The sequence below is a fragment of the Octodon degus genome, unplaced genomic scaffold, assembly GCF_000260255.1.
Source record: "Octodon degus isolate 3935 unplaced genomic scaffold, OctDeg1.0 scaffold00065, whole genome shotgun sequence".
Classification (NCBI taxonomy): Eukaryota; Metazoa; Chordata; class Mammalia; order Rodentia; family Octodontidae; genus Octodon; species Octodon degus.
The window spans coordinates 4,379,885-4,392,313 of record NW_004524641.1 but is presented as its reverse complement, the minus strand read 5'-3'; the positions used below and the strand labels follow the sequence as shown (position 1 = coordinate 4,392,313).

At 33.6% G+C, this 12,429-nt stretch overlaps 1 protein-coding gene across 5 annotated transcripts in view; it reads right to left on the bottom strand.

Moving 5' to 3' along the window:
• Positions 1-204: 204 nt before the first annotated feature.
• Lnpk (lunapark, ER junction formation factor) overlaps positions 205-12,429 on the bottom strand; it is a 90,083-nt gene continuing 77,858 nt past the window's right edge. For 2 of the 5 annotated variants that reach the window (XM_023719214.1, XM_023719213.1), the window contains exons 11-13: positions 10,645-10,715; positions 9,703-9,873; positions 206-2,153 (exon numbers count right to left, since the gene is read on the bottom strand). In XM_023719214.1, coding sequence (XP_023574982.1) covers positions 1,918-2,153; positions 9,703-9,873; positions 10,645-10,715 — 478 coding nt within the window. In that variant the 3' untranslated portion in view covers positions 206-1,917. Of the gene's footprint in view, positions 2,154-7,888; positions 7,972-9,557; positions 9,598-9,702; positions 9,874-10,644; positions 10,716-12,429 lie in introns of those variants that run through there. The other 3 variants (XM_004634735.3, XM_023719215.1, XM_023719216.1) reach the window with 3 other exon arrangements.

Below are 12,429 nucleotides of genomic sequence, written 5' to 3'. Positions count from 1 at the left end.
ACTAAGCCTCTTTTTAACTTTTTCCACATTTTTTTAAGGCTAGTCATTACAATATCTAATTAGTTCTATCACTGAATTACTTCTCTGAGGTACTCATTTTCAAGCAATGTGTATCACAATGTGAATGCTTTATATCAAAACTGTAAGGTGCTACTGAAATGTATATGGGTCAATGACACATACACACAAACTGATGGCATTCTTTTTAAAAATAATTATATTCCAAAGTTCCAGTTTTCTATTTTTTTTTAATCTATGCATTTACACACATATATGGGGCAAGACTGGTGGAGGAAACGGGCTTCATTCTAAGCAGCTGAATTGATGCATGTATTATATTTTAACTTCTTTATGTGCCATAATTCCTATGTTTCACAAGGATATCAATAACAACAAATGTCATTTACTTAACATTCATAGACTATCAGCCAGTAAGGGCCCACTTTCAAATACATACATTATTTTTGATCACTCCAATACCTCTAAAAACAGGCATTATTCTTGCCATTTTACAATTGAGAAAACAGTTACAGCAAGGCTAGGTGACCTGTTCAAGATTACAGTCTTGGAATTACAGTTCAGTTCCACATGCTTGAGAAGTGTGGCCACTTTACAAAGGTACCTTAAGATTGGCTTCTTTAGAAACACCCTCATATGAGACATGAGATATTGTTACAAAAATGAATTTTTACATAATAGATGTTTTACTCAGCTTTTAATAAATTGTGTATACTGAAACATTAGCCAGACACTCTCCTTATATATTCTTCCTGCTGGTATAATAACTTGATTTCTTTTTTCTTTAAATTTTAAAGATGAGAAATAAACACAACTACATTGCATTTAAACTCAAAGAATTACCATCCTGGGTCAAAATTTCTTCCTACTTGATCCTACATACACTTATTTAATCCAGTGAGCTACTAGCAATTAACTGCCTAGTCTCATAAAGCATATTTGTCTCCTAAAAGTTAAAAACTAGAAATGGCCTGAGGTGTTCCAGAATTTAAAAGGTCTAAACTCTCATTAATACCACTACTGAATAAAAAGCCACATAACTTGATTCATCATACTGTGAAGCTCTTCCTACTAAGATTTTCCTGTTAGCCAAGTCATCCACCAAGACACTGCTTGAAGTCTAAATAGATATATAAAAAAATAAATTGCTACCAGATTATCTTTATTTCCTTAATAAAATATACACAGAGCACAAAATTCACTCCTGTATCATCATTATGTAACAAGTATAAATAATAACTAAGAATTCAAGTACAGTCAAGTGCACATATATTTCCTATATGTTAATATGTAAACATAAACTAAATATATATACCATGTGCCTTTGGCCCAGCTGCAAAATAAAAAACATCAAAAGAAACACTGCACTTGACTGTTCAACTGCATTCCTATTGAGAGCTCGTACCAATATCTAGTAGTTACAGTTACAGCTTTCACTTCAATTAATGTAAACACCTAAGTAGACATTTACTCCCCACTGGCAAATATCTCAAGACTTAAAACTTTGTTTTTAATACCAAAGTATTGCAGTTCGTCCCCAAACACTATTAGAGAAATTATTCGTAGCCAAAGTTCTTCCTATGTCCAAACAGATGTATATAAAACAAGAATGCTCTTTTTGTTTTGACTTTTACAATGGATATAAAATATCTGAAAGCTGTCTAAATAGTGTTGGTTTTTGCATATTCAAAGGGATTTTACTTCACTGATACCACTTGCTTATAATTTTAGCATCCAGCATATAAAACTTTGACATACTGAAATTGGTAGATAATCTGAATTTAAATGATATAAAGCATATACGTAGAGGAGCAAAAAAATTTAAAGTACCATCAAAAAAGTAAAAACTGACATCAACAAGACAACAAATATCCAGTTGAAGGCACGTGGAAGGGTTTACTACTTCGTCATCAAAGATTCTCCACTTAGTTCAAAATCAGTAGAATCCGTGCTGGGAACTGCTGACTTGGTGTCATTCCTTGAGGCTTCCTCATTTGCAGTCTCTTCTTGTTTTTCCTCTAACTCCTGTGAGCCAGATGCTTTTTCAATCACTTGGTGTGTCTGCTCTGTGGCTGATACTTCGTCATCTGTCTTCACTGTACTATTATCAAGAACATCTTGTTCTTCTAAAGATTCTGAAAAGACAAAGATTCAAGACTTCAGAAACATCCAAATGTTAAAACTGCTAAATAAGGCAAGTAAAAAATAAACCAGTCACACACATGTGGGCATACATATACAAACTAAGGAACAGCAAAATAGTTTAGAAATATATACACTTAAAATCTTTTCTTTGCCAGTCCTAAAGCTTAAACCCAGAGCCTCATGTATGCTAAGTAGGTGCTATACCCGAGGAACACTCCCACAAACCCATTCAAATCTTTTAAAGCAAATACGGAATCCTCCATACATACCATTTATGAGTTAGTATGAAGAAAAAATATTTTAGTAATCCCATAACTAAAGTTTCATATGGAAACTTTTCATATTTCCATACAAAAAAAGCTCAGACTTCCTCAAAGAACTGTATCCCAGCACTCTTGCTTGCAAGCAACATGTCAACATTGACTTCTGTATGTGTGCATGCATGCGTACACATGTAGGGGGTGCGCTTTCCTATCCTTGTGTATCTTTATGTATTACTCAAGGACTGGGGAACAACAAGTATCTCTCTGCAAGACAAGTCCTCAGTGTTTACACATCTGAATCAGAATATTCTATATGCCTAGTACCCTAGGGAGAAGAAAAGGGAAATGCAGTTCTTAGTCTTGACCTAGAAATTTGCTCCTTTTTAACGCTTTTTAAGTATTATTAAATGTAAATTCTTTAACAATAATTTCATGGGCCAGCCAGATAGCTCAGCAGACTAAAGCATCTGCTTAGGCAGATGCAGTAGCCAGGGTTCGATCCTTAGCACACCATGCCAGCCTCACCCCCAGGATACGCTGAGACAGCAGTTGAGACTGGGTGTGGTGGAACGTGCCTGTAATCCCAGGACTTGGGAGGCTGAAAACAGAAGGATCCCAACAAGTATGATCTAAAAAAAGTAACTTCAAAATAGTAATTTTATTAAATAAATTGCCTTTAATTCTTTAAAGTTTAAAGAACAAGATGGAGAAGGAGGTGAAGGGAGCACACAAGGTTTTGGCCACACTCTTTCAAAGTCAAAGATAAAAACAGCTTTGAGGCATTTCTTTTTGTTGCTGTAACAAATACCAGTTAATATTCTTATGAAGAGAAACATGGTTAAACCCCATCAGCTAACAAACATAAAAGCATATTTTTCCTACTCTCATAGAATATTCTACTACAAATGTTACTGATTCAAAACATCTGGGGGCAAACCAATCTACCTACTAAAAGTTTTAAATTCCCTGCAAAAAATTTTTTGCAACATAAACGCTTGACAAAAAAAATTATGTATTATATTCATGTCAACATGGAAGTCTTAGAAATTCATGGTTTTACTATATGAGTTGTAACAAAACCAAATTATTTCTCACACACTATATGCCAGTGTGTGTGAGAAATATTATGTTCCACTATTATGTTCTGGGCTCTATCTTATCAAATTAATTACAACTGCTTTTCTCCTTTTTATATATAAAAGGAAAAGTCCAAATTCCAGTCAGGGACACACAACTTAGTGTTATTTTACTATATTAAAATCTCATATAAAAAAAAATCTCATATGATCACAAAAAGTAGGAACAAATAGTAATAAACTACAGTTGTGACAAATACCATAAAAATATTACTTGTATCTTGATGTGGAGCTAAAAGTGGCACTGTTTTATCAGTTGGAAGCTTAACAAAAATCAAGATAGAAAAGTAGTAGTTTGCTTGAGTTTTATATGAAAGTTCCATGGCAGAAAGAAAAAGCAGAAGGACAAATAAAGACTCCACACACATGTACAAATTATCTCTATTACAAAGGTAAGTCAAATGTGTGCAAAACTTAAATGTCAGCTATTTATAATTTTACCCTCACAGAATTTATCCAGATTAGAATTTTAAGTGTCATAGTTTTCAACAATTCTCTAGTCATACTTGCTTGGCAAAAATTTTATAATCTGTTCAGTAAGACTTCTGAAACCGCTAAAGCCACATAATAAAAACGTAATAATTAAGAGTTCAGACTCTACAGTGGAACTCACCAATAAACATTGGGTAAGTGAACACGAAACCATAGTTTGTTATTTTCTAACAGATTGCTTCTATATACACCAAAATGCGAGAGGTACCAAAGTGCAAGGTTTATCACATTTAATTTTGTGGTATGACTATTTTCAGAAAATAGTCAAAGCCAATTCAAAAATTTTCAATTTATAAAAACATAGTTATGGGGCTGGGGAGATGGCTCAGTGGAATAAGTGCTTCCCTGGCAAGTGCAAGGGCCTGAGTTCAATCCCTGGTTCCTCCCAAAAAAAAAAAAAAAAAAAAAATGGTTAACAAAGAGGGAATACAAAAATTCAAAGAAAGGTCACGGTAGACAATGTTTCCAATCAATTCTGCATCTCAGAGACTGTGCAGAAGACTAAAAAAAAAATGATGAAATGATAAGCAGATCTCGAATATAATCAAATAGCCTACTAGTAACTAGTTTTCTTTTGTTAGGTTGATATTCAGAAAAGCAATAGTAGTAACAATAAACTTGGTGTACGACATTCCTATAACGAAAACATCAGTTTGTCTAAATGAAATAGCTATATTATGTTTAGAAGTCATGCTGTAAGAGAAAACAAGATCAAATGATCTAGATAAAACAAACTAGGTATGAAAGATTAACAGAAAACTACAGATCAATTTCATAACTAACCCTCAGAAGTTATTACTATGATCAGTTTATTATTATGACAATTTCCTACTCCAAAAACTTATTTCTACAGCAGAGAATCGTTTGACTATTCTAATACAAACAGTATATTGTTCCTAGGAAGTTGCAGTTGAAAATAGCTCAGTGATATAAAATACATTTCAGACACTATTTTCCCACAAAATACTAAAAGAAAAACCAGGCTTTTGTGTTCTCAATAAATAAAAAGGCCTACTTTTGCTATGTGACCCAGTTGAAGTCTAGGGGTTGAAATATGGCCTTCTAAAATAACTTAATTCTGTCTGTATAAAATTTTTTAAATCAACTTCAGCATCTATCATGTGAAGAAAACACTGCATCACAATAAGGTAAAATGAACACAAATGAAAATAAAAACAAAATGAAATTTCTTTTCCTACTCTTGCCCCTCCCCACATTTATATTCTTGACAGAAAAACTTGAGCAAAACTCACCAACTAGTTTTTTGGGAAAAATCTCAACTCAGACAACTCAAATTATTAAAATTCAGTGTAACTATCACAGATACCACAAAAAGCATGCTGAGAATTTCCCTTACCTTTAGATTTTTAACACTATCTCTTAAAAATGTAATTTTCTAAGAAAATTAAAGAATTATCTAGCAAAAAAACTTCATTTACTTTTATCTTGCTAACATAAAAATTTTGTCTTCCTAGCCAGGAGTGTGGCATATGTCTATAGTCCCAGACTAAGTCAGGAGAACTACTAATTCCAGGATAGCCTGGCTAACTTAGCAAGATATTGTCTTAAAACTCTGAAAGAGGACTGTGGACTGAATTCCTTGTACCACTTTTTTTTTTTAAAGAAAGACCTTCCTAATATTATCAATGCTTCGTATATATGTAAGATTTACAAATTTATACAAAGAATATCATTAAATTAAAATTGACAATTTGAAAGGCGGGCCAGATAGTTCAGCAGACTAAAGTGCCTGCTTGGTCAGGCATAGTGACTGCGGTTCAATCCCTGGCTTGCCATGCCAGCCCTGCCCCCAGGGCATGCTGAGAGGGTGACTGAGACTGGACATGGCAGTGTGCACCTATAATCCCAGCGCTTGGGAGGCTGAAAACAGGATAATCACTATGAGTCCAATCTGTGCAGTGAGGTTCTGTAGACCCTGTACTAAAATACATAAAACTAAATAAATAATAAATTGACAATTTGTCTTCAACTTTATACATTTCAAACAAAGTCATTTTTCTAAGAATTTCCTGTTTTATGGAAAAACAAATATATTTTGAACAAAGGCATGAATATCATTCCAACTCAATCCAATGATGCAATAAAAAATCATAACCACTTCTCAGAAAATAGCTAGTTTTCAACACAGAATGCCATTTAATTATTTACTACTGATGAACAAATCAAATACTGTTTCATTATTAAGTGATACACTAAAACCTAAGTATTAGGGGAAAGCATTTTAGATAAAGTGGTCAGGGGATGGGGAGATAGCTCAGTGGAATAAGTATTTGCCTGGCAAGTACAAGGTCCTGAGTTTGATCCCTGGTACCACCAAAAAAAAAAAAAAAGATAAAGTAGTCAGAAGCCCAGAAGAACTCCATATTTAAAGCAAACATGCAACACAGGCAAATTTATATCCTGAGAAAACTGAACATAATATAAACAAAATCATAAATTTCATGGGTCTGATAAATACAAAATTCAGTAAAATCTTCATTACCACATGTTAAAGAGCATCAAAAGAAAAATACTAAAAGAATTTTCCCTCACTCAACATAACCAAATGGCAAATATTTTTTTGTAAATGAAAGGAACACCAGAAATCAGATTACCAAGGAAATTTTCACTGTGTAATTTTACTATTTTTTGCTAGTTTTGTTTAGATACCATGAGTTTTATTATTATTTACAGTTGTATAAAAGTTACTTTCTACTAAAATAATTACATGTGACCTGGACAAACAAAACTGAACAATGAAAACAAAATATTAGCTTTTAAAAAACATGCTAGCCAAAAAAGTAAAATAAAAATCCCTTGGAAAGTATGCTGACAATGTAGAAAAAGATTAACACATTAACAACAGTGCTATGTATCAGATACTTTAGAAAGTATATTTTTTAAAGGCAAAACTGATAAACCACTTTAATAATATTTAGCAAAGAATCTAGTACAGGACATCATTTCATCATAAAAGAAACAGGAATCTAAAAGCAGTTCAATTTTTTTACATACTGTATCTTAGGTGCTCTCCAGTTGAAAAAAAATAATCCATATCCCTAATTTCTTGGATTTCTCTGTTACCAAAGCATCAGGACAACAGTTATAGGAAAGAAACTATAAATTCAAACAAACAATTTATGGGAGAAATTTCTTGTAGGTCTCTTTGATGAAAACTTTCCAAGATTCCATATGTTGTTCTAAAGAGTATACCAGAAATTATAAAAGCCTTGTGCTTCATGCTAAGTCAAAACCTTCTAATATCACAATCCAGGCAAAAAAAACTTTAAAAGCTTGTGTCACGGAGTAGGAAAAAAAAGTTTCTTCTATTAATTCTAGATCATTCATATAAATGGTTACTGATGGAAGAAAGTTACCTTTTGGTTCTGTCTGTAAATTCAGTAACCTAAGCTCTACAGTTTGTGCTGCCATCAAAAAGCTATTTCAGGATACAAATTTTAAAGTTCTTTTTTTTTTTTTTTTCAGTCCTCAATTTTCTACATCATTGAAGAAATCAGAAATCTAAGCTTCCAGCTACATTTGCTCTTGGCACAGAATAGACGCCTGAGATGACATCATCTGAAATGCTTCCACGTGTTCACTAAGAATCCAGTTTGGAACTGATAACTGTTATCACACAGTGGTGATAGTTTTTTTTAAAAACTTTCCATCTTCTAAAAAGTCCAAGAAGAAAGGATGCTCATGGCCACTTGGGTGAATCCACAGAGAAGCAAAGAAACTGTTACTACTCTAGAAATGACTGTAACCTAATGGACCTGTTGCTTCAGTTTCATCAGACTCTGACTCAAATTTGGTCTCACCTATTGACATTACCTTATTAGGGTTGAGTTTGAGCCAGTTAGACTTCATTCCGGAGAGTTCAGACAGAAAATGAGACATCTGGGGTAATGCTCCTCCTAGATTAGATGAGAAGGAAAGGTACAGCTGGGTGTTGTTTGCTAACTACCCATCTTGGCCTTAGCAGAAGAAATAAAGCATGGGACTTTTATAAAACTTTTTATTTGGTTGACTGCTTTTCCTGTTCTTTTCCTTTTTAAAAAATATCTTTTTAATCCCAATTATTGGCTTTCAAATATCCACTTTAGCTTTCATAAGCATGGTTACTCATGGAAAGGACTTCAATCTTTCCTCTAGGCTTCTTCAGTATGAAATTCTTTTAACTTTCAGATCCAAGAGGTTGCAATGGCAAGGCAGATGGTTCGCATGTTGACAGCATGCAGTTCAGAGCATGACAAGCAAAAGAAAAAAACGTGACTCTTTTTGGAGTTGATGTTGCCGACTTGAAGAAGACGAATGCATTCCTTCAGCATCAGAAGAACAGAGGCTTTGTCATAGCTATCCATACTCAAATTCACTTTGGTGTTTGTTAGTAAGCCGAAAGCCAAGCCTAGTTCAACACACATATTTTAGGTTCACTCTTCAAAGTCTAAAATTAACTTCATATCTCATACTAAATTTCTGATATCTGAAAATTGACTGCTTCATGTAGTACTCTCATTAAAGTCAATTTTGCAATAACTAATGCTTTAAAGAAGAAATCAAATATATGTAAATGATAACTCCTAGAAATTAAAAGGATGAATACAGACCGCTAAATAGTGAACTAAACTTCCAATATACATTCCACACCAGATACAGCACCCAAATATTATAATCTCCATCATAACTGTAGCAATGTCTTAATTTAGAAGCAATTAACAAAGAATTCTGACCAAATATTAATAGTAAGAAATAGCTAGCTATTAATAGATCTTCTATTTCACCCTTTAGATTATTTTTTCATGAAATTTCCTCAAAAATTCCTAAAAGAGAATGGCAAGGTGAATTCTAAAACACAGGTTTGGACAAATTCTATTTCTGTAAGATGTTTCATTTTATATTAAAGTCAATGTTAATCTCATGAACCTCTATAAACTATTTTAGTAGAATACAGTCCAATTTATGTAGTCATCCAAAAATGCAAAGATGACCTCTTAGTTCCAAAGTTTCCTGCTGTTAATTTTCACCACTTTGAATGGTAGACACATACCTGTTTTATCAGTAGTGTTAATCATAACTCTTCAAAATACTTCGTCCTTAAAGGTTTTTAACAATGTGCTTTGCTTGAATAAGTTTAAAAATATTACCAGTCAAATCTCCCAACAGTTTTTTAGGAGAGCTAACTCTTTATGCCATGTTTATCTAGCTGGTGCTAAATGCTGCTTGTTATATATCTACACTTTTAGAAAGATCTTTGGTGCTCAGGACTAAACCCACTGAGCTAAATCCCCATGCTCTAAAATTTGCATTTTAAAACTGAAGCATATCTCTAGGTGTGGTAGTGCATGTCTGGAGTCTCACTACTTGAGAGGCTAAAGCGAGAGGATCACCGCAAGTTCAAGACAACCTTGGGCTACAATGGTGATTTCAAGGCCAGTTTGAACTACAGAGAGACCCTGTCTGAAAAGCAAAAAAATTAAAATAAAATAGAAATATATCATACCACACAGGAGGCCATCAGAGCAACAGCTGACATATGCATGCTGCAAAATGATAAATTAATCCAGTTATCTATAAGCATTATGCTTTTAATATTGTTAAACAACACACATTATAAAGAGACATAAAACTTACTGACAGATTCATACCTTCACTGAACTGGTTCTCTGACGAAAGCATACTTTCTGATGGCAAAGGACCAACTGAACTTGAGTCTTCCACTGCCTGCCTTTTCTCAAAACTAAACTCTGGAAGTCTTGGAGCCTGAGGTCTGGTTTTTCTTGCAGGATTCAAGAAAAAACAATAGGCACATCGAAAAGCTGCAGAGAATTTTTAAAAATTAAGCAAAATCATAAACCAAAGAAGACTAAAAAGGTAACTCAGAAGATTAGTTTTGCAAATAGTCAAGAACACTTCAAAAGTAACTTACACCTTGTGAAATGTATGCTGCTTAAATAATATTATGGTTGGTATTCTTACCAAAGCTAATTTTAAGGCAGACTCATTATTTTTTATTATTATAATTATTATTATTAGGACACAAACATTCAGGCAAGAATAACACAACAAATTAAACAGCAGGTTAACTGATAGCAAAATGATAGTAATAAGTTAAATATATTACTGAACTTAAGTAGAATGAATAGAATGCAACCATGAAATATTCTAAAATCTATAAACTTACTAATTTGTTGAAAAATGCAGTGTCATATTTCAAAAGCATAATTATATGATTATTTAAGAGTGACCACAAGTAAGAATCATCTATAAGTTTAAAAGAAAATGAGATATTTAATTTTACTCCAGATCTATTAAGTCACTCTTAGTAGGTGTGTACTGCATACCCTCATTTTTTTTAAAGCTCTTCAGGTAATTCTGATGCACTGTGAGTTTAAGAAAAACTGCCCAAGAAGCTGTTCATTATATGAAGAAATGTGACTTCTTTTCTCTGCTTTGCTTAGAGTATTAAATATGCTTTGCCAATATGTACAGAGACAATGTCCAAAACAAAATAGCATTACATTGGAAGTGTAACAGAATGGAGCAGTTAAGAGTAAAGTATTTAAATCTAACTGCCCAGTAATTCTTACCAATGTATTCAAATTCTTCTTTCAAAGCCATGCCATTATGAGAAAAACACTGCTGACATATAAGGGCATACCTACCAAAAAGAAAAAAATGAATATACCAATGACAAAAGCAAACACAGCTCATAGGCTATTTTAGCCATCACTGATAATATGCCATTAACAGATTAAATGTTACTCAGTATATGACACTCCTTAAAGTAAAAGTTAACCAAAGCCAAAATGTCAACAATTAAAAAACAAAATTATATCAAAATTAAAATGAAAAGTAAGAAATGCTTGAAAATATTTGACAATATAATGCTTAAAATTCAATATTTCCCAGTATATATTTCCAAGGATGACAGGTCCCAAATAGTTGGTTACATCTAAGTTTGGAAAAGACAGAACTCCTATGAGATTCACAATGAATATTATTAAAGCCTCTGAGAAATTTTGCAATAAAGAAATGTATTTTTTATAATCTGGACCAACAGTTATACCATAGCTCCTGCACTTCTCTCAGTTACACTTAAAAATCCTCTTCATGGGCCCGGGGAGACAGCTCAGAATAAGCACTTGTTTGGCAAGCACAGACAGGGTCCTGAGTTCAAACCCCCAGTACCGCAAAAAACAAAAAAAAAGATCCTCTTCATTTTCACTTATACACACTCTAGTCTCTGTACCCATACTCAACAAGTGAATGGCTTGATCAAAAGTAATCCATCTTATTTGAAATAATAGACAGTAGACTACATTAACATAAAAATGCCATTAACAGATTAAATGCCTTGTGGAGAAACCTAGTCAGGCGCAGGGGACTGCAGTTCAATCCCCATTAGTCCATTTGAAAATCATATTAGCTAGCAAAGTTGTCAAATATTCATTTTACTACACTCTGTGTGTGTGTGTGTGTGTGTGTGTGTGTGTGCGCGCGCTTTTTGAAATAGAGCCTTTTATGTTTTTGTTTTTGCTTTTTGTTTTTTCTTAGAGCCTTTCTATATAGTCCTGGCTAGTCTTGAACTCTCTATTACCCAGGTAGGCCTTGAACTCACAGCAATTCTCCTGCTTCAGCCTCCAAGTACTGGGATTCCAGGTGTGAGGCATAATATTACTGCTAGTATTCTGTTTTTTAAAAAAGTCTATGCTATGATAATTGCTCTAGCTTCCTAGAGTTATAGCAAGTGCCAAGTAAGATAATAATTGGGAAAGTTTTTTGTTTTTTGGGTTTTTTTAATTTTATGTATTTGGTATAGGGTCTCACTACACAGCTCGGATTCATAATGATACTGCTGTTTTCAGCCTCCCCAGCACTGGGATTACAGGCATGGGCCACCACACCCGGACTTGGTCACCAGCTCAGCACACCCAATGGTGGAGCCAGTGTGGCACCTGGTACCGGGGACAAACCCCTGTCCCTACACTTGCCAAAACAGGTGCTTAGCCCACTAAGCTATCTTACTGGCCCTCCAGGAAAAGTATTTTGATAACTATAAGCATTAGATAAATGTGTCATCATCCTGTACTGATACCTATCAAACTCCATTTCTCAGAACTTACCAGATTTTTACCAAGATTCAGTGAAATAATTCAAGTTCTCAAAAATTAATCTTACAGCAAAGTTAAAATTCTTTTTTTCCCAAATCACTTTTAACTACTTTGTCCAAACTCCTACTAAAACAACTAAATATATACTATTTTGGAAAGCTATAACTATTTTATTATATTCTAAAACTCAAAAAATGGTAGCTAGGGGGCCTGCAGGTTAGCTCGGCTGTTTAAGTGCCTTGTGGAGGAACCTAGTCAGGC